This window comes from Astyanax mexicanus, chromosome 21 (assembly GCF_023375975.1).
Source record: "Astyanax mexicanus isolate ESR-SI-001 chromosome 21, AstMex3_surface, whole genome shotgun sequence".
In the NCBI taxonomy this organism is placed as follows: domain Eukaryota; kingdom Metazoa; phylum Chordata; class Actinopteri; order Characiformes; family Acestrorhamphidae; genus Astyanax; species Astyanax mexicanus.
The window spans coordinates 22,990,003-23,016,071 of record NC_064428.1 but is presented as its reverse complement, the minus strand read 5'-3'; the positions used below and the strand labels follow the sequence as shown (position 1 = coordinate 23,016,071).

The 26,069-nt window shown below is 37.9% G+C and overlaps 2 protein-coding genes across 4 annotated transcripts in view; one reads left to right on the top strand and one right to left on the bottom strand.

Annotated features, from left to right (window-relative positions):
* Positions 1-2,680, bottom strand: part of zgc:175214 (RING-H2_RNF24_like domain-containing protein) — a 172,695-nt gene extending 170,015 nt beyond the window's left edge. Inside the window, exon 1 of the mRNA XM_022674770.2 lies at positions 2,676-2,680. The gene's annotated coding sequence lies outside the window, so the exon portion shown is untranslated. The remainder of the gene's footprint in view (positions 1-2,675) is intronic.
* The window catches only part of cracdlb (cracd like b), a 35,687-nt gene that overhangs the window by 7,526 nt on the left and 2,092 nt on the right, over positions 1-26,069 (top strand). The window contains exons 2-11 of one of the 3 annotated variants that reach the window (XM_022675042.2): positions 5,227-5,411; positions 9,563-9,627; positions 12,062-12,218; positions 12,435-12,570; positions 16,004-16,138; positions 16,695-16,763; positions 16,854-17,081; positions 19,036-20,275; positions 22,390-22,784; positions 24,141-24,207. In XM_022675042.2, the coding sequence (XP_022530763.2) occupies positions 9,579-9,627; positions 12,062-12,218; positions 12,435-12,570; positions 16,004-16,138; positions 16,695-16,763; positions 16,854-17,081; positions 19,036-20,275; positions 22,390-22,784; positions 24,141-24,207 (2,476 nt within the window). In that variant the 5' untranslated portion in view covers positions 5,227-5,411; positions 9,563-9,578. Of the gene's footprint in view, positions 1-5,164; positions 5,440-9,562; positions 9,628-12,061; positions 12,219-12,434; positions 12,571-16,003; positions 16,139-16,694; positions 16,764-16,853; positions 17,082-19,035; positions 20,276-22,389; positions 22,785-24,140; positions 24,208-26,069 lie in introns of those variants that run through there. The other 2 variants (XM_049469836.1, XM_049469835.1) reach the window with 2 other exon arrangements.

Sequence of the window (26,069 nt, the reverse complement as noted above, 5' to 3'; positions counted from 1 at the left end):
TAAAGGCCTGAACAATGAGACTGCTCTCGTGATTGACCTTCTATGGGGAGGTCTAACTGCAGTCCTGGAGGTCTACATAGCTCAACAACTGAGCTATGTAGAGACATTTTCTGTTTGGCAATTTTTTTTTTACATATTTTATTAGTTTCTTCACCAATGGACTAAATTATTAGATTATGTAGGAAGAGTTACGTTATGTAAAGTGTGAAACTTTAAAAAGGACCAAAAAAGGCCAGACCTTTTTTAGATTACCATCTGACTGCAAGGAACTGCTTGGTAAGTGATTAGAGTGTAGATTAGATGCCTTGCTGGAACAACTCAACCATCAGTTTGTGGACGCTAGGCTAAATATTAGTCACATGTTGGTTTCTTATTATACTGCCTGGACAAAAAAAAAGTTGCCACACACTCTAATATTTCGTTGGACAGCCTTTAGCTTTGATTGTGGCACACATTCTCTGTGGCATTGTTTTAATATGCTTCTGCAATGTCACAAGAATTGTTTCAATCCATTGTCCATTAGTTTTTCATTTTGCCTTGACAAAGAATCTTGATTTCAATGAATAACTTTTTTGAAAATATTACTAAAACAAACCTTATGTTCACCAAAAATTAAAAACGAGGTTTGATCGTGACTGACTAAACTTTTAATGGACTGTTCTTTGACATTTCTTTTGAAAATTCTGGTTAATTACAGCCATTTAAAGAAGCAGGTACTGGCTTAAAAATACTTTGCCTCTGTTGCCTGAGAGTAATGCTGTGCTAAAAAAAAGTAAACAGCTCTGGAAAAAATGATGAGTTTCTCTGATTTTACCAAAATAATGGATGGATGGATGATCACAAGCCATCAAACCAAGCTGAAGTAGTGGCATAAAATTATCCAAAAGCAGTGTGTAAGACTGGTGCAGGAGAATATGCCAAGGTGCATGAAAACAAATATTTCTGAACTCTTAAACTCTCTTAAACTTCTTTTTGCATTATTTGAGGTCTGAAATATTTGCATCTTTTTGTTATTTCAGCCATTTCTCATTTTCTGCAAATAAATGCTCTAAATGACAATATTTTTATTTGGAATTTGGGAGAAATGTCCGTAGTTTATAGAATAAAACAACAATGTTAATTTTACTGAAACATACCTATAAATAGCAAAATCAGACAAAATCTGATTTAGAAACTAAAGTGCTCTCTTTTTTCCATAGCTGTATATTTTACTAGATGATAAAACAATGCATTTGGAATCTGCATTCAGCCACAAGTACATTAATTAAATAGGTTTAACAACTACAGCTGTTGGATCAATAGTTCCAGTGTGTAAGAGGAGCTTAAAAAGAAGTAACAAATTTGATGGGTAACATTAACTTTAACAATAACTCATTTTTGGCACAGCAGGTGGAACTAAACTGGTGCCGGACAGCTGGGAGCTGGTGATTGGTTGAGATAAAGGTGACATAGCAGCAAGAGTTTCCTGGAAGAAACTTTTGAAGAAACATTTGCTTTCATTTCTGGATCTTAGACATAATTAAAACCCATCCCATAAGTACTTTATGGAGCTTTATTACTTTATAGAACAGTAAAACTATAGGACTGCTGACTGACATCAGACCTGTTGGCTGGCATTAGATACTAGCATCATTGGGCTCATGTCTATCTGCAGTGTTTTTCTATAGAGATTATACAAATTGTGCACAACTTTGAGTAATTGAGTTGAGAAAAACACAGTAAGGTCATTGAGTGGATCAGTGCCATATTTAAACAAACCTATTTACAATCTTTCTTAAGACACTGTACCATGCTATTTAAGGTATACGCTGCTTTGAAGCATGAGGTAATGTACCAGAACAGGTAGGAAAGGCCAACTGGGATATAAGTAATGAAAGCTCAGTGACGCAGTAGCTTATCTACTGGGAATCTTCAACTGTAGTAGCAAGAGTTTGCATAGCTGTTAATAGCCTGTTTATACAGAGCTTGTTGGGCATGCAAGGTAACTATGCCAATAGGTACAACAGGGAAGTGCTGTCTGGATACATTAATCAGCTGTTTATTGTGCATTTCAGAGATATAATGAGCATTAAATAAGGAAAAGCTTTTATTGATTTATTGGAAGTTGCATGCCATATAATAGTGGTACTTACATACAAAAAATAGTATTAAAAGCATTTGGCTGGCAGTCTTATCCAGAGCAGCTTTCATTTGAATCATGTTAATTTTTTTTTTCCTGAACAGGTAAGCACTAAGCTTCAGCTAAGGTTAGCTAACCATAGCAAGGTAATTGATCACAACCATTAGTAGGGATGACCATTTGAAGTTATTTCAACATTTCAACAGATTTATATTTGGCTAACAAAGCTAATGGTGCAGCTATACACTTCCTTTTACCAATTCCTATATTTTTACAGTTAAATCATATTAGAAATAACTGTTTAACAATGTTCTGTTGTAAAACTGTATAATGCAATGCACCTTGGGATGCCCTATAAAAATAGCTGCCTCCTGTATATATAACTGTAACATTTGAGGGAAAAAAAGTAGTTATATTTAAAAATGCTTTCCAGAAATGTACTGCGTTGATGTGAGATTAAAAAACAGACAAAAACAAAAGATCTACCACATGCAGAAGACTGTAAAAAGTATAATATATAGAATCTACTCAATATATTTGAAGCAACATTTTGCACTCACTTTGTTTGGGTGAAATTTACTACATATTTTGAGTTAATATTACCTAAATTTAAAAATGAAGGCCTATTAAACAAATTAACATGTCTTAGTATGTTACACAAATGACACATTTTTTGTATTATTTGCATAATTGATGTGTCACTCTCCATTCCTATCTTACCATCAGTGTGAATGGTTGAATGCCTGGCCACAGTGTTTTAGGTTATAAGAGCTAGTTACCATTTTCTTTACTTCAGAGTTATACTATTACTGTTCTTATTATACAGTAATATTCTGTCATCATTCTCCAAGATGAATTACAAAATTTTTACATTCCTTTATTGGTAACTTTTGGCCATTAATTTACTGTAAAAACTACCTACCTTTGATGAATAGCACACCTTCGTTCTCCCACAGTGTTCTGAGATCCAGAAATTTTAACAGTTTGCCAAAACACATTTCAGACTGGGTGACACGGGGCATAATTTGCCCCGATAAATCGCTTTACCACCATTATCCAGCTCAAAGTAGCTCCACACCTCCTTGCTAGAATCTGGAGAGACCTGACATTTAAAACGAGGCATTAGTAGAAGCAAGTAAAAGTGCACAGGAAGCTTATTAAAACCTCTGTTTACATCCTATAACGCTAGCTTCAGCTCAAGGTGCCGCCAATACTGAAATGAAAATAACATCGACATACATATATATACATAGACTTAGCATAGCCTGCCTCCTGCCGCCGGCTGTTACGCTATCCGGAGGTGTGGAGCTACTTTGTGCCTGGAAAACAGTGAAAAAAGCGATTTATCAGAGCAAGTTATGCCCCATGTCTCCCAGTCTGAAGAGTGTTTGGGCAAACTGTTAAAATTTCTAAATCTCAGAACGCTGTGGGAAAACAGAGGTGTGCTATTCATCAAAGGTAAGTACTTTTTATCATGTTTTACTACGCCAAAAGTCAATTTTACACTGGAGTTCTCCTTTAAATAATATTATAATGTTAAAGTTTGGCTTGACAATGGGTGCTAATACTGTTGTGTAGGTGTGTGCTATAGTTGTATTAATACTTAGGGTAATTAGTTTAATGTGCAAGGATCTTGTGTCAACACAATGGGATTGAGGAAGCTTTAGAAATGCGTAAGTGTGTGTTTGTGATTGGCACTGAATTTAAACAGTGCACCGTCCTCAGTACCCTGCCAGAATGTTGAAAAGTTCAGCTCTCTGTGGTGTTTCTGTCCAGCAAAGAAGCAACTCTGGAGCTTAACTCCTTAAACTCCTGTCACTTCACTGAAAAAGTGCTGCATTTGTTTTGCATGATTCAAATGTGTGCTGCACTTCCACATGAGTGAAATATATGAGGTCATACTTTTACTATTGTGTATTATACTATATACTTGCTATTAAATCATTAGTAGTAACTGAATAATTTCTAGTACATTTTACTGCAATTTTTTTTCATTGTAGTTCTTCATAATTTACAGTAGTTACTAAATAATGTATTGTGGTTTTAAACAATTTACAATAGTTACTGAATACTTTTTGTAGTTCTGTATAACTTACAATAGTTACTGAATAGTTTTTGTAGTTGTGTATAATTTACAGTAGTTACTTAAAAAGTACTGTAATTCTGGATAATTTGCAGTAGTTACTAGAAATTTTTGTAGATCTGTATAATTTACAGTAGGTACTGAATACTTTTTTGTAGTTGTGTATAATTTACAGTAGTTGCTTTGTAATGAACTGTTATTCTGAATAATTTGCAGTAGTTACTACATATATTTGTAGTTTTTAATAATTTACAGTAGTTACTACATCATTTATTGTAGTTAATACCTTTTTGTAATTTTGAATAATGTATTGTAGTTCTGAATATGACTGTAAATTCACACACAATTATTTCCCAGGTTTTCATTCAATTTGCTACATTTTTGCGATTTAATATATTTAAATGTTTTAAAGAAAAAGCAGTTACATTACATCTCCTTAAACTCCTGACACTTCACTGAAAATTGTTGCATTTTATTTGCATTATTCAAAGATGTGCTGCACTTCCACATAAGGGAAATGTGTGAGGTCATACATTTACTATGGTATGTCAAGTCAAAAACAAAAGATCATCTGTAATGGGTTTTATTCATGTTGGACGGATGTACAGTTAGGCTTCCGACTAACTAAGTGAACAAATTATTCAGTACAACTTAATAACATTTATTGGCACATGTATTGATACTAAGTTTTTGTAGTTCTGAAAAGTTACTTTTAGTACTGAATAATTTGTTTTAGTTCTGTAAAGTTAATTGTAGTACTGAATAAGTTTTTGTGGTTCTGAGAAGTTACTTTTAGTACTGAATAATTTATTGGAGTTCTGTAAAGTTAATTGTAGTACTGAATAATTTGTAGTTTTTTAGAGTTGTGTGGAACCTTTAATGTAGTTCTAGAGGTAACTGTTAGAAATGAATAACTGTTTTATATGATTTATTACATGAATTTTGTTTATGTGTTTTGTTCCTGCCCTAAGTCTTACTGACACATTCACACTCTCCCTTTTCTCTCTCTTTTTCTCGTTTGCAGATATCGGTGATGTAATGGCAATGAGCTGAGGATCATAGTGTGAGTGTGGGGTGCCTGTGTGTGTATTTGTGCGTGTGAGTGTGTGAGTGTATGAGCCTTCTCCACAGAGAGACGGAAGCAAACAAGGAACAAAGCAAAAAACTCAGAAGCTCCTCAGGAGCCTGAAGCTGCGTTTCAGCCTGCTGGTGAGATTACTTCATCTGTCTATATTGAGTATGTCAAATGTTTGGACAAATCTTAAATTAAGGGTTTTTTTTTCACTATTTTAAAAATATTCTGCATTGTAGATCAATACTAAAGTCATCTAGCTAGCTAGCTAGCTAGCTAGATAGATAGATAGATAGATAGATAGATAGATAGATAGATAGATAGATAGATAGATAGATAGATAGATAGATAGATACGTCATTGATCCCTGAGGGGAAATTCTATACACAGCACAGCATCTTTGCACATCTTGGCTGGATTTTCTCAGTCAGCTTTATGAGGTAGTCTCCTGGAATGGTCAGCTTTCAGTTATTGCTTGGGTTGTATTTACAGCTCTGAAAAAAAAATAAAAGACCACTTAAAAATAATGAGTTTCTTTGATTTTACCAAATTGAAACTTCAAACCTTTTTAATATAATCAAGAGAAAGATTGATGATCACAAGCCATCAAACCAAGCTGAACTGCTTGAACTTTTGCACCAGGAGTGGCATAAAGTTATCCAAAAGCAGTGTGTAAGACTGGTGGAGGAGAACATGACAATATGCATGAAAACTGTGATTAAAAACCAGGGTTATTCCACCAAATATTTATTTCTGAACTCTTAAAACTTTATGAATATGAACTTATTTTATTGCTTTCTTTACATTATTTGAGGTCTGAAAGCTCTCATTTTCTGTAAATAAGTGCTCTAAATCAAAATATTTGTATTTGGAATTTGGAAGAAATGTCTGTAGTATAGAATACTGAATTCAGAAACTGACAGACATTTTTGTTTGCCAATATCTTATTTATGATGGAGTGGGTGACACAATGCCTAGAAAGTGGAGGTTGGCTAGAAAGCAGAAAGCACTTTATGCTCTCTAACTAAATGCCATTATGGAAAAGATGCAAGTTGCTTATTCATAAACCACAGCAGACTCTGTAAAGCACACTCTCAAATTTGCCCTATATTGGGTTGTATTATTTAGCTTAACTCTTTGACCTATCGTTTGGAGAAAGACCTATTGTCTGCCGCTGTGTTAACAGTTTGCTCTGATTATTCACACACAATATACTTCAGTGAATAGCTGCAGGCAGGTCTGAAAAGGCCATGTGAGAACCTCTGATATCAGGTTTTTGGGTAAAAGAGTGCCAACCATAGTTGTGTGTTGTTTGTTTGGATCTCAGGCAAACGAAGACTTAGTGGAGTTCATGCACATATAAATACAGTGAACCACTTGTTTTTATACAGTGTCTTTACTTTACAAAACTACACTATAGGTTCATACTGTTGGTGCCAGATTCTGATCCTGTCTTTTCTGTGCCTTGGCAGAAATCGAGATTTATCAGACCAGGCTACATTTTCCCAGTGTTCAACAGTCTGGCTGACAGAACACTCATATTTAATACAAATAATTTTTAATAAGAAATGTATTTATATATTTTTGTTTTAATATATTAATAAATAAGCTGTTTGCAGCAGGGCCAATATAAATTGAACATACATTACACTACATAGACACTACAGGCCGCTATCTTACACCCTACATAAGGCACGACGTGATGCTTATTGCTATCTTACACCCTGGCAACAGTTTATTTCCACGCCTTCTCTCTGCATCTTTTAAAAAGCCACAGTGATTGTACCGGTAAATATATCTATGTCAGTCCGCATGGTGGTCTTGAAATGTGGTTGCTATCTTGCCAACAAAAAACACAGGTACACCATTGACTGAATGCAACCTAGACTCACTACAGTCAACAGTCAGACGTACATTGCTATCTGTGCACCTCAGTCTAGCACAGTTTTGCACAGATATTTCCAGTTACAGCTAAATTCAATGCTTTTAATCCCAGAAAACACTCTTATGTACCTTTTAAAGAGCAATTTAAATGCCCGATTAAAGTGACGATTACTGTTGTTTTGCTGCTTTCCTCGAGTTTTGAGTGCTTGGCGCTGACTTAGCTCTTGATTGGTTCGGACACAAGACAGTGCGTGGGTTGGGGCGGGGCTGGAAATGTCATGGGCCCTGCATTGTTTAATATCGCAATGTATATAGTCGAAAAAAGAACATTTGCAATGTAAACTTTTTCCAATATCGTGCAGCCCAAGCAATCAAATTTTAGTTAGTTAGTCTACAGGCACAGTCAATTAGGACAGAGATCATTTACATATATCACACACACACTGTTGAAAATTCTTTGAGTTTGCTCTTTGACAGCCTTTCTCATTTAGGATAAAGTTTCAGCCACAAGAAAAGACTGTTTTGTTGGTCTCTAGCGAGGACGAGACGTGAAGGTCAAAGAAAGCTTCACATTTGCAGAATATGTGTGTTAAGAGCTTTGCCCTTTTCTTAACATCTTTGCACAAAAAATTGGATAAATGTGTGTGTGTGTGTGTGTGAGAAGAGAGTTTGTGTGAGGTTGATACTAATGGATTTGATAGTTTAGTCAAGGTCTGTGTTTTCCTGGTCGCAGCACTGTGAGAGTGTATTTAAATTAGCGTTGCACTGAAAGAGATCACACACAGCCAACCATGTCTCCTACTTATTTAATGTCACGTCACGTCATCTGAGCAGTGCATATCGCTAGGCAACCAGTGTCTGCCCGGGCAAAAGTCAACGCTGCACCCGCGTCAGGTGGCTCTGTCTCCATTAAGCAGCCCTTTATCCCCAGACACACAGAACTGTTTGTATTTCGGGAGGCTACTGATGCAGCACACAAACCACATGAAAAAGAAAGAGTTGAGTCTGGCTGTTCAAGGTCTATTCACTTCTGTCGTATAAAATGTTCTGTGTAGGCCTTTCCAAAAGCTTCAGTTTTGCTGTATCTGTGTGTAGTCCATGCTGGAATTGTTATCCTGCTTTAGTGCTGGGCGATATGGGAAAGATTTTATATCACGATATGGAATTTTTTATATCCTGATAACGATATATATCATGATATACCACATTTAAGTATGTTTTCAGTTATTTTACGAAAAATATGACAAAATATCATTGCTTACTTTTTTCCAACTTTATTTTAAAGTGACATTAAACCAAACTTTCACAAATGAGAATTACTACCTTTTAGTGCAGCAGCTATATATATATATACATATATATCAAATGAAAACAGATGAGGTAGATTCAGTAGTTAATTTTTTCAAAAAAAAAATTGCGTCTCCATTGTTCAGCTCCGGCCTGTCCGTACGTGTCCGTCAAATAACGTAAAGCAGCGTCATGTCGCAAAACCCCATTATGAAGCTTTTTGCGAAGATTACTTTATCACTTATATAAACTGAGTTTATGCAAATTCTAATTCTCTTAATTAGTCATGGATGTGTTTTTGGGTGTAACAAAAAAATAAAAATAAACGAATGAGCATGTCACTTGCCATTCCCTTTAAGAGTCAGGTGTGCTCTAACTTTGGCGGATTGGTATTTTAACAGCATCAGCGCTTCTGCACTTTTTAGCAGAGGAAACTTAATTTAATTTCATGTAATGTAATTTTATTTAGTATTCTGTTTGTAGATAATGTAAATTTTGGTTTCAAAAAGTTGGCTATTAAAGTGGATCCACAGTCTTCAGTCTGTATAACTACGTTGTTATCATCTCTATTACAGTAATTCACCAAGCAGTTTGTCAAAGCAGTAGCTACACAATCACTGTGTAATATTCCAGGAATATGATGACACTCCCTACAGAGCCCATCATTTGGACCATGTGACTTTACACTGTAGTCTCCTGTCATATTCCATATTTGGGCATAACCCAACAGTCTGTCCTTCCCCAATCAACTGTATCTAATGTAAATTAACTTTTATTATTATAGTTTATCAGTATCGCTTTGGTGTTTCATGCTGTTATTATACTGTAATCATGTCTGCTCCACCCTGATTATATAAAATCTACAAAACCACCGACACTGTCTTTAAGGAATTTAACCCTTCATATCACATGCTTACATGAAGAAGCTCAAAGGAACAAAGTCTGACTACTGAGTCAAATAATGCCGGTTTCAAGTGCAAATAATAAAGGAACTTAACTAAAGGGGGCATGATACGCTGTTCATACATGTCATAAATGAAAGGGAAAGCTGTTAATAAAAAAAAGGCAGTGCTCTAAATATAACCTGTTGTTATCTCTCTTGTGTCTAATGATGTAGGTTGACTGATAAAACCATGGATTCCAGCCAAGGAGAAATGGAAGGAAATACAGAGGAACTTACAGGTTAGAAAATTAAGCGCTATCATTGGTTACTTGTTCTTTCAGCCATAATAGTTTTAAATACGTATTCATCACTTTAACAACCAGGCACCAATCCTTCTCAGAGTGCAGTTTAATCTATAACCCATAACAAAGTAAAACCACCATCTTTACTAAACTTTACTAAATCTAAACTTTTGATTAGATTTGACCAATGATGAGGCAAAATCCAGCCTCTGTCTCATCTTTAGCGCCGAGCAGAACTTCAGGGACCGTAGGAAAAATACAAACAGACAAAATGAGTAATGAATACATTTTTACAAATATAAACTTTTGAAGCAAAACCAATAGTACAATACGTGTGCACTTCATTAGAGTGTACTGTTGGTTTAGCAGTTTAGCATCACAAGGTCCATTTTGTGATAGTTAAGTAGAGTTATTCATTATTCATTTTTCCTTTATTTTTCCTATGGTCCCCAAAGTGCTGTGCAGCACTATGTCTGTTTTTGTGAGCACATTAAACTTAAATTGTGGGTTTAGATTTGTTCATAAGAGAAAAATGCATTGTATTACTCATAGCAGTTACAAAAAGAAACCTGATGCATATTTAAACAAATGTATCATTTGCTCAGATTGTGAAATGTGGTTGTTTTTTTTTGTAAATACTAGGGCTGGACCCGAATATTCGGGTATTCGGATATTCGTTCGTTGAGTAGGTATTCGGTTTTTAATTTTGGTATTCGGATATTCGTTTTTTTTCTCCTTTCCAGAGTTCCACCTCACTCTAACCACTTCTGTTCTCGCGGGTCCCGTCAGAATATCTTGCGCGCGGGACAGAACTGAACTGTTATTGGCTGGAGCGGGAGTTTAATCCAGACAATGCGGGAGCAAATTAATAAATAGTTAAGAAAACTGTAATAATTGTAAAAAAAAACCTAAAGAAAACTCTCAACGCGCAGGATGGACCGACACACACACGCACACACCGATGGTGTTTGGACTGGGGTAAGGAACGGGACCGCACTATTCAGCGCTGCTGTTTTAATAAATATATAAGTAAATTTGAAGCATTAAATGTAGTTTATTTAATTTATATTAGGAATGTGGGGCGGGAGCGGCAGAAATGTGTATGTGGCGGGCGGGCGCGGGATTAAAAGAAGCAATTTTTTTGCGGCGCGGTAACGAGACAGAAACGCGGGAGCGTGGACCTCTATTATACATGATTAAAAAAAAATGCAGGCTCTTCGAAACTGATTTATATAATAAAACATAAGGGGTAATGTGGCAACAGTAGGGGCTAAATCGGTTACAAAAGCCTGGCCTACAAAAATGATGTCTGAACGAATTTCCTCTTATCTAATATAATTTAAAATGGTTTAAAAATATAAAATAATTTCTAAGCAAACGAAATATTTAATATTGAGCTTATAGCCCAAGTGCAAAAATACAAAATCAGTAATACGGCTATGCCCTGCACAATCCTTAAACCGAAATAGACCAAGTACAATAACGTCATTAACAATGACTTTCCTCTACTCTAATATAATTTAACATGGTTTAAAAATATAAAATAATTTCTAAACAAACGAAATATTTAATATTGAGCTTATAGCCCAAGTGCAAAAATACAAAATCAGTAATATGCCCTGCACAATCCTTTAACCGAAATAGACCAAGTACAGTTTACAATGACTGTCCTCTAATATAATCAACAATGTTTAAGAATATAAAATACTTCCTGAACAAACGTTTTTTTTGTTTGTTTTTTTAAGCAAATAGCCTAAGTGTGAAAACACAAACAGCAATTTACTGGGCTGGCTTGCGCAGCGGAGAAACCGTGCAGCAGCAGCCTCCTAGCCTGCTTACGCAGCGGATAAGCCGCGTGTGGGGCAGCAGAAATTCCGGGATGAAAACACAAAGAAATCTGGGCTAAAAACACAGAAAAAATATGGGGTGAAAACACAAAAATCCGGGATAAAAACACCAAAAATCCGGGGTGAATATGTCTCGTCGGTCAGAGCAAATTGAACATTTTTCAGTGGATTAAAGGGGCCGTGATTTGCTTTTTTTTTTTTTTTTTTTTTTTTTTTACCTCTTTTTTTAAAAACGAATATTCGAATATTCGCTTCGAATCAGTGCCGAATATCCGGAGCTCAAAAAACGCTATTCGGGCCAGCCCTAGTAAATACACTGTTTGTTAGACACAGATCTTTTTAGACTGTGATATTGTAGTAAGAAATTTTATATATGAAAGAGTTCCTCTATCCTCACCAGATTTCTGACTACACAGTGATCAGACACCGTAAAAGACACAATGTCACAAAATCCCATATATAAAAATCATATATAATAAAAAATGGTTTCTTTCACCAAAAATTTCCCTTTATTTTTTTACTATCAAAAAAGACTTTCTTTCCAAAATACTTTATTATTTGTTTCTATTGTCTGTGTTCATTAGGGAGAAAGAAGTCCCGGTTCAAGGTTCTGAAGACGCGACTGTTTGGCCGTCTAAAGAAGAAGGAGACTGAAGGCCAGATGAAGCAGAGCAAGTCCACTAGTGATGTTACTGCACAGGCTGGCAAGAGAGGTGAAGAAGAGTCAGAGGATGAGTGTAGGTGAGTGAAAAATATACTAATCAACCTTTCTCATCCACAAGCTTTGTTTTGTGGTTTTAAAATAACTGGCATGCTATAATTGAATTTATATTCATATTCATATTTGTTTCTTTTGCATTGTAAACATTTGTTTAATTGTGTAAACTTTCTCAGAACATTACACCTTCTCTTTAGCTGCCTCACGTGCATGTTCTCCTGATATTTGGACTGTTTCAGGTATCCACAAGGGACATTAAGTTCCAGAGCACTGTCCCATGACAGCATTTTCTTGGCCGATCAGCCTCAATCCAGTACAGAGCCAACAAGGGTTCTCTCACAGGAAAATGTCCACAGCAAAATTAAAGCCCTGCAGGTGAGCCAGTATTCTACAGCTCTATAATTATACAGTCTGAGCCTGAGATTTCAGCAGCCGAATGGTTCTGAGAAAATAGTGTAACACATGCAGTTGTAGAGGTTCCTAATAGCGTTCTGTTATAGTGGTGGTGTGGCTGGCCAGGGCTTGGTATCTGTGTTTTTAAGGCAATCCCTTGAGATGGCAGTATCTTGTGGAGGAGTATTGTCCTGTTGAGCTGTCAGAGTGCCTGTAATCAAGATGTATCTTTAAGGTACACTATCAATAAATGTCTATTTTCTGGTTTATTTTCATACCAAATTTGCACCAGGCGCGTTATTTATATAAGTCAAACTACAGCTGGATGTTAATCTACACAGATTTCTCGTCTAAAAACTGTTCATTTGGGGAGTAAAGTGCTTCCTTTTATTCACAGTAGATTTCCAGATTTCCAATAAGGCTAGCCAGGAAGCGCTACATTGAGGAACCCTGAGTGTTCTGGTAAACCGAGGCAAAATTAGCTAGCGGTTCGTCCCACATAGCTTTTTTTTAAACACGGTAAACAGGAAGGCTACAATCTGATATACTCGCCTCTGAACAGCAAAAGAGCTAATTAGCACTTAGCGTGGTTAGTGAGTAATGCTAATGCTGTTCCAGCAGTGCTAGCTGGGGTCAGGAACAGGCTTCAGGCCGATAATTCTCACCTCTAAACAGCGAAAGTGCTATCGCTTAGTGTGGTTAGCTGCTAATGCTTTATACTGCTCCAGCAGCGTTAGCCAGGGCTAGGAGCAGGCCACAGGCCAATAATACGGCCCTCTAAATGGCAAAAGAGCTAGCGCTTAGTGCGGTTAGCAGCTAATTCTAATACTGCTCTAACAGTGCTGGCTGGGTTTACCAGCAGGCTACAGGCCGATAATACTCACTTCTGAGCATCAAAATATCTATCCAGCTCTAATCAGTGCTGGATTATACATAAGGCACACCAGATTATAAGACACACTGACGATTTTTGGAAAAATTAAAGGATTTTAAGTGCGCCTTATAATGCAAAAAATACGGTACTCTGCCAACTTGCAAACTCTGTTGAATAAGGGTGAAATTATAACAATCAACGGCAGCAACTTTCGCGTAATTATGAGACAGTGTGCACGTTCTCGTCCTGATTTAGCAAAACAGAAAACAGAACAGGAAACCGTAACTGGTCTAACGCAGAGCATTAGAGCACAGCCATATTAACCATTTGGCCCTGCACTGGAAAAGAGGTTAAAATTTTTCACATATTTAACCGGGAATATGCTGACCTACAATCAGCTCCACCCTGCCTATATAATCCTATTCATATGCCATATTCCATTTACATTTTCATTTACATTTTCGGTATTTAGCAGACGCCCTTATCCAGAGCGACTTACAACAGTGCTTCAAAGTTACTTAAGATATCCAAAGCTAGTTTGTGGACTAGGATCAAGAGATACATAGAACTTAATCATGTTAAGAACCCTAGGAACCTTTTTTTTTTAGTTTAGGAACTCTTTAAAAAGATGTGTCTTCAGTCGACATTTGAAGACAGCGAGTGACTCTGCTGTTCTGACATCCAGTGGAAGTTCATTCCACCACCTTGGTGCCAGCGCAGAGAAGAGTCTGGATGTCTGTTTTCTGTGTGTTTTGAGTGATGGAGGTTCAAGCCGAGCCGTACTGGAAGCTCTAAGAGCTCTTGGTGCAGATCTGGCTTTTACCATCGCCATCAAGTATGAAGGAGCTGGTCCGTTTTTTGCCTTGTAGGCCAGCGTCAGGGTTTTGAATCGGATGCGGGCGGCAACAGGAAGCCAGTGGAGGGAACGCAGCAAAGGAGTCACATGACTGAACTTTGGAAGATTGAAGACGAGTCGTGCTGCAGCATTCTGAATTAATTGTAGTGGTTTGGTGGAAGACCAGCCAGTAGAGAGTTGCAGTAGTCAAGTCTTGAGATGACAAGAGACTGCACAAGCACCTGAGTGGCTTCCTGAGACAGAAACGGTCGAATTCTTTGGATGTTGTACAGGAGAAATCTGCATGACTGAGTCAGATTTGCAATATGGCTCGAGAATGATAACTGGTCATCCATTACTACACCAAGGCTTCGTGCTTCTGCCGATGGAGTGACCAGTGAGTTGTCGAAAGAGATGGAGAGATTGTTGTGAAGGCTCGTAGTTCCTGGGATGAACAGAAGGTCAGTCTTGCTGGGGTTGAGTTTTAGGTGATGAGAGCTCATCCACATCGAGACATCACTGAGACATGCTGAGATGCGGGATGAAACCTGAGTGTCGGAAGGAGGAAAAGAAAGGATTAGTTGAGTGTCATTAGTTAGTGTTGAGCAGTGGTATGAGAATCCATGAGAAGATATTATTTCACCCAGAGAGCGAGTATAGAGTGAGAAAAGAAGAGGACCAAACACCGAGCCTTGTGGAACCCCAGTGGAGAGTCTGCATGGAGCAGATGTTGCCCCTTGCCAAGTTACCTGGTAGGAACGGTCCTCCAGGTACGATGCAAACCACTGCCATGCAGAGCCAGTGATTCCAAGGCTGGTGAGGATGGAAAGGAGAATGCTGTGGTTGACCGTGTCGAAAGCAGCAGAGAGATCAAGGAGAATCAGAACAGATGACAGGTTGGTAGCTTTTGCTGCATGAAGCTTCTCTGTAACTGCAATGAGGGCAGTTTCAGTAGAGTGTGCAGGTTTGAAGCCAGACTGGTTTGGATCCTGAAGATTGTTCTGAGTGAGAAAGAGAGAAAGTTGGTTGTAGACAGCACGCTCAAGGACTTTAGAAAGGAAAGAGAGGAGAGAAACTGGCTTGTAGTTGCCAACATCCAAGCTGTCTAGAGTTGGTTTCTTCAAGATAGGAACCACTCTGGCAGTCTTAAAAGTTGATGGAACATGACCAGATGATAGAGACGTGTTAATGATGTGAGTGATGAACGGAAGGAGGTCAGGAGCAATTGTCTGAAAGAGGGAAGATGGTAAAGGGTCAAGTGGGCAAGTGGTTGGATTGTTAGAATGTAGAAGATGAAGGATTCCATCTGTGGAAAGCAGAGAGAAGTGAGACAGAGAAGTAGAATGTGGAAGATAGAGCTTGGTGGGAAGGGTAGAGGCAGGGGGAAAGGATTGGCGGATATTTGCTACTTTCTCCTCAAAGAAGTTGACAAAATCATCCGGGGAGAGGGTTGTGGGAGGGTTGTTCCTCCATTCAATGGTCTGTAATCTTATCTGCTAGGTCAGGATTTTATCAGGAGTCATTATTCCTCTTATGTTGGAGGCCTCGAGTGTTTTCCCAGCCGTGTTGACACAGATTGTTGTTATCAGCTATTACATTGCTTACAGTTTACAAAAGGTCTTTGGAAAAAGCTTTGACTGAGAATGTGGAATGAAAATAGATTTTATCAAGGAAACATATTAATAATTGTTTTCAACATTGGACAGGTGAAGCTTCAGCAACAGAACATGCGACTGGGTCCTCCTCCCTTACTGATCCCCGGAAAGCGCATTGAAGACCCTGGAACAACGTCTGAAGATGACGGTCTACCTTGCAGCCCTCCTGAAATGTCCTTCCAAGAGGTAGCAATGCAGTTCAGAAGGAGCATCTTTTAGGGCCCCATATTACATCCTACACAAATGCTTTGTCATGCTCATTGCTATCTTACCCCTTCTAACAGTCTAGTTTGACATCTTGCATCTGTGTTGTTTAAAAAAGAAAAGTAGCAAAGACGCTTACCAATATATCTACACTGATGGGCATGGTGGTCAGGAAATGAGGTGTGTTCAGATACATTTCTGGCGTGTTGCTATCTTGGCATTGAAAAACACAGTTGTGCCACTGGCTGATTTGAACCTTGACAACAGTCCACCATCAGACGTTTATTTCTATCTTAGCTACACAAGCAGCAATGCACAAAGCCAACTTTTACATTCAACAGAATGCAAAATAAAATAACACTGATGTTATTTTCCGGGCCTGGAGCTTTGTATCTTGGAATCCAGTAAAGTTCCACCACTGCTGACAGTATTTCTAGAAAAAAACACTGAATAATAACTGATTAATAACTTGTTATTTTGTGTTTTTGCCATATTTTTGTTGCCCTCCCCCCCCCAACTGTCATTTTGTCCTTTACAGCATCCTGAGGCAAAAAAGCATCTCAGTTTAATAAGCTTATCAGGAACTGGCAGTGAAGAGGAAGACCAGGTACATACAACATAAGTATGCATACTTATATAGCAGTTAAAAGTGCCTGACTCCCTAACCCAGATCAAAACACATTTTCTTTAATTTCAGGGTGGTTCCTCACAGCCCCCATCCAGACCTCTCTCTCCAGTCTCACGATTCACGAGTCCTCAGGCAGGGACCTCATCACCTACAGATCTTCTCTCACCCACTGCTGGAACAGATTTCTGTAGCCCTGCTCATCCAGTCACCTGCCTGGACAACTCGGCTGCTCGTCACCGCATGTCTGTGAAGCCCAGGAATCAACGTGCCAGCACCAAGGGGAGGAAACAGTCACTGGTAAGGTTTGGAGTTTATTTTAGGATTTATTTTAAGGCAAACACATTCTATAAACCTCTTTGACTGGGTTTAAACATAGCCACTTCATGTAAATCTTAATTATCTGGAATATATACTCAAATGTAATGCAAAAATAATTTTATTGAAAGTACCAAATCACAATGCATTTCAAAAGGAAGATAAAGGTTACCAGGAACAATAAATGATTAAACTTTAGACCACATGTGTCAAACACAAGGCCCGCGGGCCAAATGTGGCCCGCCACGTCTTTTTATGTGGCCCGCGAGAGCTTGTAAGATCTTAGTGTCTATAATAAATAAGTCAGAAGCGTTCTTTGACCAAAAAATACATTTCCCACAATGCTTGTCGATTGTATTACCCGCAAAGTTACGGCTTACTGCCACTACACGGCAGTGTAGTCATTGATGTGGAAACCCTGCCGGAGGGAAGGTGTAACTTCGCGGGTGGAATTGAGACATATAAATGTTTATCCCATAATGTCCAGAAAAAGAGAAGTTGATGCAGACGGACGGCTGTGCTTCAAGGCGAAAGACCGGTATGCCTTTTGTGTTACGAAGAGTGTTACTGACCAAAATAAACGCTTTTTAGGAGAGATATAAGTTCTGTGTAAACATTTATAAGACAATAGCTGACAAAATCTGTTTTAATGACGTTAATAAACATCACTGTGACAGCGCTAGTCGCAGTTTCACCGCAGCAAAGTACGAGGACGTGAATCACTTATCTAACCAGCCTTTACTGATTTCTGCCCTCAATAACCCTTTCAATAACCTCCAATAGCCTTTAATAGTCTTCAGTAGCCTTCAACAGTCTAACCTTGCAGCCGTGGTGTGTCCACTAAACTCCGTAGTTATAAACATCCTGAGGTTAGCAGCGCGATAACTGACCTGTTTATAATGTAATCCCAGCAGTGACTCATGCTCTAAACGGCTGCTGTTAGCTGATTGGGCTGAAAGATGAACTGTAGAGAGCTGTATTATTCGGTTACAAAAATCTTTATTTCATACACAGAAGAACTTAAAAATTGTAAAAACGCTCCAGACTGGCTGAGCTGAGCCCTGTAGCCCGTGGCTGGGCTGTAGCTCTGACTCAGTAAAGACTGCGGACTTGTGGTGCTGCTGCTGCTGCTGCAGCTCCCACTAGTGGTTGGATGAGGAACTGCTAAATCTGAGGAAATGCTATGTTCTTAACAGCTCACAATTTTTGATTTTATATTTATTAAGCCTTATTTCAGTTAATAATTTCAAAGTTAATATAACTTGATGTCATTTCTATTCACTTGAATAGTTTGGTTCTTGATTGATGGAGTTTTTGGATTTCATGACATGACAAATTAAAAGGATTTATGTTAATAGAGCAACAAGCAAACATTTTTTCCATGCAACTGTAATATTTGATTGAATAAATAATATATTGAGAGTTATTTAACATTAAGGAGTAATTACATTCATTTACATATATTACATTTGGTTACATTTTATTACATATATAAGTTACATCTGGCCCTCGGAGGACAGCCAATATGCCAATGTGGCCCTCGGCCAAAATGAGTTTGACACCCCTGCTTTAGACTGATATGGGTGAATCTTGATCATATTTATTGAGTTACACAAACAGAGGTAAGCACATGTGTAACACGTGTGTAACCCAACATGCCAGGTTGTAGAGGTTCCTAATGGTGTCATATGATAATTCATTTCATGCAGCTTGAATATTTATGTCTTTAAAGCAAGCTTGTAAGGTGGCAGCAGTATGTGTACGAGCAGTGTCCTGTTGGAATTGTGCACTACCAAGTTTAAATGCATGTCGATTAAAATCTTAGAAGGATACAATCCAGATATTAATCAAATGCTGTTTTTCAGACAATCAACTATAAATATGCACCTTTTCTCCATTTTTCATTTTTTTTTTTTTTTTTCAATTTCTGTCTCAGGATGTGTACTGTAGTCGATCTAACAGCATGAACAATTTGGACCAGCCTCTACCAGAAAGGGAAGAAGCACCAGAAGATGTGACCTCTGCAGAGTTTGTTCACCACCAGTCCAGCTACAACTCCTCTCAAGAAATGAATCTAGAACGGGAACCATCCTCTCCAGTTTCTGTCTCAGCTCCTGCTATTGTAACACTACAAGACCAACAAGAAATCATGTTATTGGATGTGGGTCCACTAAACAAAGGTGATGAGGTGCCAAAGTCTGGTGAGCCATTGGAAACTGACCATTTAGAAGGAGATGCAAAGGAACAAACTGCTAATGTTCAAGCTGACAGTAACAAAGAGGCCAAAAATCAGCCTAATCCAGTTCTAAACATAGTGACTGAGTGCAGTGAGAGTACAACACATAGGTCTTATACCATGGATCAAATGGAGGTGCTGAAAAAGGACGCAGAACCCTTGGCTAGATCCCATCCAGTTCCTGCACCACGATCCAAAAAGCCCACTGTGGATAACAGACATAACACCCCCCTGAAAACATCCAGTCCGAGACCTACAGAGGTTGAAAAGGAGACAGTTATTCCTGAGATAAGCTGCAGGAACACACCACTTTCCAAAGGCCTGGACGTATCTTCAAGCGAAAGCATTAGTAAACCACTAAGACCCAACTCTTTTCGGTTTTCCATTGCATCTGCGAAATATCGTTCCAAGACGATATCCATCGAGAACGTGTCTAAACAAGATGAAGATGGCTCACCTAAAAGTCAGAACATGGAACTCCCAGTGGAAAAAGTTGAGGAGGTTCACAACAGCGGTCTTTCGACTCTCGAAAAAAGAAGCAGTTTGCAAAGAGAGCTAATACCCCAGAATGTCTCCAAGACCGACAGAGCGGGAGGAGTCAAACCTGAGAAGTCTGAAGGACTATCACAAATCACATTTCACGAAAAGAGTGAAAAAGCAGAGGAATCTGAACAGAGAAAAGGCCTATTTGGCGTAAAGCTCCGATCCACATCTTTATCTCTAAAATATCGCTCCGATGTGGCTAAATCAGAGGACAAGGCAAAGCGGCATAGTCTAGAAGCACATCATTTGCTGGCAGTTTCTGAAGACCATGCTGGAAAGCAACCAGCTCCCAGAGACACAGAAGAAGTCAATAAAGAGAAAGAAAGAAAACCAAATGTTCCCATAAATGTCACACCGCAGAACTCTGACCTTCAGCAGGATCCAACTGCAGATAGAGGTAACTGACAGTAACTGGAATCACTTTACTAATGATCTCACACTGTGCGAGGAGGAGAAGGAGGAGGTGTGATTAGTGATGGGATGATACACTTTTTTCAGCTCCGATCCGATACCGATATAAAACTGATATAAGATTGCCGATACCGATACAAATACCGATACTTTTAGTTTATTAATAGTATTATGATTAAGGTTAAATAATGAGGCTGAAACAGACCACACAGCCCTTTTAAGAGTATCCACAGGTGCATTTAATGTAAATGCATTCAAAAGTCATTTATTTGACACACTTCATATGCAATTACACAATAGTTTCCTTTCAAATAAAATGTTTGAATTTTTATTAAATATAAAAAAAAGTAAAATATTAAATACGTTAAACATTAAATTCAGGGCATTTTTTGCAACGGTTGTGCAGGAGACTTTTATTTTGACAGGTAGCATAGAGGATTAGCTGCAATAGCTAACGGCTAACTGGCGATGCTAACTGTATTTCCGAGCTAAATTAATCACTGTTTTTAAATAACAGATTGATTTCTTAGTGCTGGTTAGGGTTGGTAGGATCTGTGGTTTGAAATTAGATGTGGATTATGGCTGTAGTTCACTTAAGATAGTTATTTATTACATTCACAATGCCGGAATGATTTTGCTAGCTAGGCTAACAGACTGCAGATCTTAATGGAGATGGCTAACGGCTAAGTGGCAATGCTAACTGTATTTCCGAACTAAATTAATGACTGTTTTTTAATAACAGATGGGTGTGTTTGTGCTGGTTAGTGTTTGTAGATGCTGTGGTTTTATAGGATATGTGGATTATGAATATAGTTTACTCTAGTCTGTAGTTATACCTTCACAACACCGGAATGCAGCTGCTGTCAGTTCAGTGCTAGCTAGGCTAACAGACTGCTGGTGTTAATCTGTTTACCTCTCAGACGCTGACTTTACGTGTACCGTTCTGCTGTACAGCGTTTCCAAAGTGAAAACTCTCCAGATAATGGACTTTTTTTTGTAGATAAACAGCTAAAGTTACTCAGTCAGCCGCAGACTGAAGCTGCTGGGGGTTCAGGGTAAACTGTTAAACTGGAATCCTGATCAGGGATGCGTTTTGTGTTAACGTTATGGCGGGTTTATTGTTCAGCTCAAGCTTTGGACTGGAATATGGATCGGTAACTGGATCGGCAGCGCCCGCCTGATATCCGATTCGTCGGATTACGTCAATATCGGCCTCGATACCGATATTGTATCGGATCGGTCCCATCTCTAGATGTGATTAGCCTTATTTGTGTCGGTTAAAGAGTTGCTTGTTTTTTTTCAACTTGCGACACTTTAAACATTCTTGAACACAGCACAGATATTTCTTTGTGTCTGGTTTTTGTATCAGTTAATTGATTAATTGAAATAACTATGCATGTTTTCAAGTAAAAAAACATTGCTAATCGTTGCATCATATTGAATATTAAATTTAATCATAAGGTGCATAGAGATTAATTTACTATATAACAATAGATGTAAAATAACTACTTCACTACTGTTCTTAAATAGTAAGATGCTGTATCTGTTTCTACTGGAGTATTATTTTTTCTGTTACATGCACCTATACTTCACCACTTATTTTTCCATGAGTTTAATACTTTTACTCCGATATATATATATTTTTGTGTGCTGCATCGTTACTCATTACTAGGGTCGCCGCTGACTTTTTTCTGTAATAATTGTACGACACAATAATTGTACTTTTACTTTCAGTACTTGAGTGAAATATTTTAGAATAAAATATTTGCAATACAAACAATTTAATACTTTAATACTTCTACTTAAGTATGATGCTTAAATAAAACTTCTACTTAAGTACTTGTATTTTTAATCAAGTCTGGGTCACTTGTACATGTCTGTATATAACTCCATAATTACATAATAACATGATATTTTCTAGAAATATCATAATGTTGAATTTTGACTGTATCACCAGATCTCCTGACATAATGATGGTTCAGTCAGTGGCTCCCTTTCATTACATATCCTGTCATTCCTGAGTCATATCTGAGTCATATCTGAATAATTTCATATGTTTAGTAATTACTAAGTCATTTTCTTTCTGTTTTTCTTTCCCAGGCTCAGACAAAGAGATAAACAGCGGGTCAGAACCAGCATGGATGAGTCTTGTCCGGGAGAAAACTAGAGCCCACCAGCCCTCCTCTTCCAAACCCTCCACACAGCCAGACCCACCACCACAAAATGTTACATCTTCACCTGCGTCACTTTCATCTTCAATTCAGCAACCACCAAAACCAACCCCACAGCCAAGACCACCCTTGCGGTCCACCAAGTCCCAGCTTAGAACATGCTTCAGCACGGAGCTACAGCCAGACAACGACACCACAATACAGCAAACTCCACCCAAACCAGCTCCAAGGGCAATTAATGAAAGACGAGCGCTGGCCAATCAGGGAGGAGAAAAGAGCAACGGGAGCAAATCAGCAAGCGGAGCAGAAATTGTGGATGCAAAGGTAAAACAAATATTGATTGCTTCAGTGATTTTGTGGTCAAACGTGGCTTTATATGATTTATAGTAAAAATACCAACATTTGTCACGGCTTGACAGGCGGACATAATTGCAAGTGATGTTTTAAAAATGAACAAAGCAAAGCAACTATAAATCAAGTACGAAGAGCACAGTCCCATTTCACCCCTTGGTCGTACCACTTACCCCTACCCCTTCTTTTCAAGTGTATCTTTCCCCCCTTGGAACAGAGTTACAACGGGAAGGGGTGAAATCCTCCACCCTAACAATTGGGACAAACGTTCAAGCGCCCAATTTTTAAAATTAGCTTTGATTAGCTTTTTTTTTTTTTTTATGGTTCCGCCTTAAATGCTGCAGCCCCTGCCATCTGTTGCAGGTAATAGGAAGGTAAAATGCAAAAGAGACTGCCATAAAAATGCACAATAAACTATTGGAATAGAGGAAAATACTTACATTTGTGTGTTTCTTTGGTCACTTTTTCCACCATCCTACCAGTGGTTCTCATACCCCTCGGTTTGAAGTCTCTAACTTCAAAATTTCTGTTTGAAGGGCTAACAAGCCCTATCCTTTACCCTAACCCTTCAGCCTAACAAGTATCGGGACACCCCTACGCCTTGGCGTGTGCACGCAAAACGTGGTAGGGCCAAGGGGTGAAATGGGATTTGGCCAGAGACAGAAAGGTAACCAACACAAGAAAATGGACAACAAAGAGACAGACAGACAGCACACTAACCAATCTAAATAACACTGTAAACTGACACAGGAACATGCAAAGGGAGAATATATATACACAGAGACGGACAAGGAACACCTGGGGATGATAACGAGAGGGCTGGGTAACAAAAGAAATACGGATGGGAACACTAATGACTAGGAAGACTAAACAGAAATAACAGGTCAATACAATGCATGCAATAAATTGGGGCAATACAATGCATAAAAAATAACATCAGTGTCCCAGTATCTATAGATTTGTGTTCTTTTTACATTCTAGATTCTGTGCATGATTTCCTAAAGGGGTTAGTTTTTATTTACCAGAATCAATTCTGAATCGATTTGAGAAATGAAAACAAAATTTAATACAAACAAAACAAGCCTGGTCTGGTGGTATTCTTGCCTTGGCCCAATGATAAAATAGGCTTCAGACCCACTATGACCATGAAGAAGCAAGTAAAAAGATGAAATGAATGATGGGATAAATGTTTGTGTTGAACACAAATGTTAAAAATGTTTATAATGCTGGCATTTCAAAATAGCACCACTGTTGCAATCAAACTGCAAACAGAATATGCTCACAAAATTCATATTTCATATATATTTCATATATTTCAATATATTACAGGGACTACCGAAACCTGGAGTCAGGATGCAGACAGATCCTGATGTTCACAGGAGGACCCCAACAACAGGTGAGATCTTCTGAACAAGAGGAGTCTTCTTAAAACTGAAAGGGATGAATTAAAATAAAACATTCTGTGTTTTGGCCCTGTAGGCCAGAGATTGCCAGTCTATTCCAATACGGCCACATCCATCTGTAGTGACCCATGAGTCCCACAGAACTTGTTAGGACTGGAGCTCCTTTCATTACTTAGCACAATGCAAATCAGCATGGGTGTCTTTAAGCTGTCTGTCATAAGACAGCTGTCAGTTAGTGCTGAGCTGTCAAAAAAAATATTCAGTGTCTAGCATCATGTGAGTCATAGAAATCATGTGACAGCCTTAACCCTTCTAGTGCTGGAAGTGTTATGTGATAAAGGGAGACTTTAACAGGGGTAAAAATTGGATATTACAGTACTAAACAGAAAAAAGCCATACAGAAAAACAAGGACAAATGTACAAGTAAAAATGATAAGAATGATGAGACTGGGACAATTGTGAATAGACTTAATTAAGTATAATTATTGATGATTATTTAATAATATAATTTACATTAAGCTTTTCTTCATAATCCTGCTACAAAAAAAAATGAAAGGTCCAAATGTTTGTCTAACATTAGTTTATTTTGTATTTTTGAAGTAATAATTCAGCAAACTATAACTTTTTACAGATGTTTCTTTCTACTCCTTATACGAAAGTGGTCACAGTCAGATTATTCCAGAGTTTAGTACTCATCCTTTACAGAATAAAACTCAAGTACTTTGATGCTATTTTATGTAACACATCAACAGCTCTGCTCTGATTTTGCTATTTATAGGTATATGTTTGAGTAGAATAAACATTGTTGTTTCATTCTATAAACTAAGGACAACATTTCTCCCAAATTCTGACATAAGAACAAAAGGCAGAGCTTTCAGACCTCAAATGATGCAAAGAAAAAATTTTAATATTAAAAAAGTTTTAAGAGTTCAGAAATCAATATTTGGTGGAATAACCCTGGTTTTTAATTCCAGTTTTCATGCATCTTGGCATGTTCTCCTCCACCAGTCTTACACACTGCTTTTGGATAACTTTAAGCCAACCCTGGTGCAAAAATTCAAGCAGTTCAGCTTGGTTTGATGACTTGTGTTCATCCATCTTCCTCTTGATTATATTCCAGAGGTTTTCAATTTGGTAAAATTAAAGAAATGCATCATTTTTAAGCTATCTCTTTTTTCCAGAGCTGTATTAACTTACTTAATGTAACACTGTAAAAAAACTTTTATATGAAATGGGCCATATTCTAACATGTGTGAGGCGAATTAGACACTCATAGATGTTAAATGACTAAAACGCTGTGTGTTTTACAGTGTGACGTTAGATTGCTGGGGATTCTGGGGAATGTAGTGTGTGGTCTCAGCATAGGCAAGGGAAAAAAATGGAAGTGTTATTTCCATTTGACCAGAGCTCCCACACTTATGCCTGAAAAACAATGTAGCTTTCGTATGTACTGTAATATGACACATGGCCAAAAGTACAGTACCAGTCAATAGGGCTACAACGATTAGTTGAGATAATCGACAATGTTGATTATTTAAATTTGTCGACTACAAATGTAATTGTCGAGGAATCGTTAATTTGTAACAGTACCGCTTTACACAAAGTGCTGGGGACAGAAACACAATGGGAGATGGGTAAATAGCTCACACACACAGTTCACACTCAACTTAGTCTGTGTCTCCAAAAGTGACACAACAGATTACGTGTTTGGGCACGATGTTTAAACAACATCCAGACATTTAAATGCCTTTAAAATCTCATGTTCAGATTTTTCTATCATTTTTAGAGATGACAGAACAGGACACAGGACATGACAGAAATAGTCATTAACATATCAACTAATTGAAAAAATAAT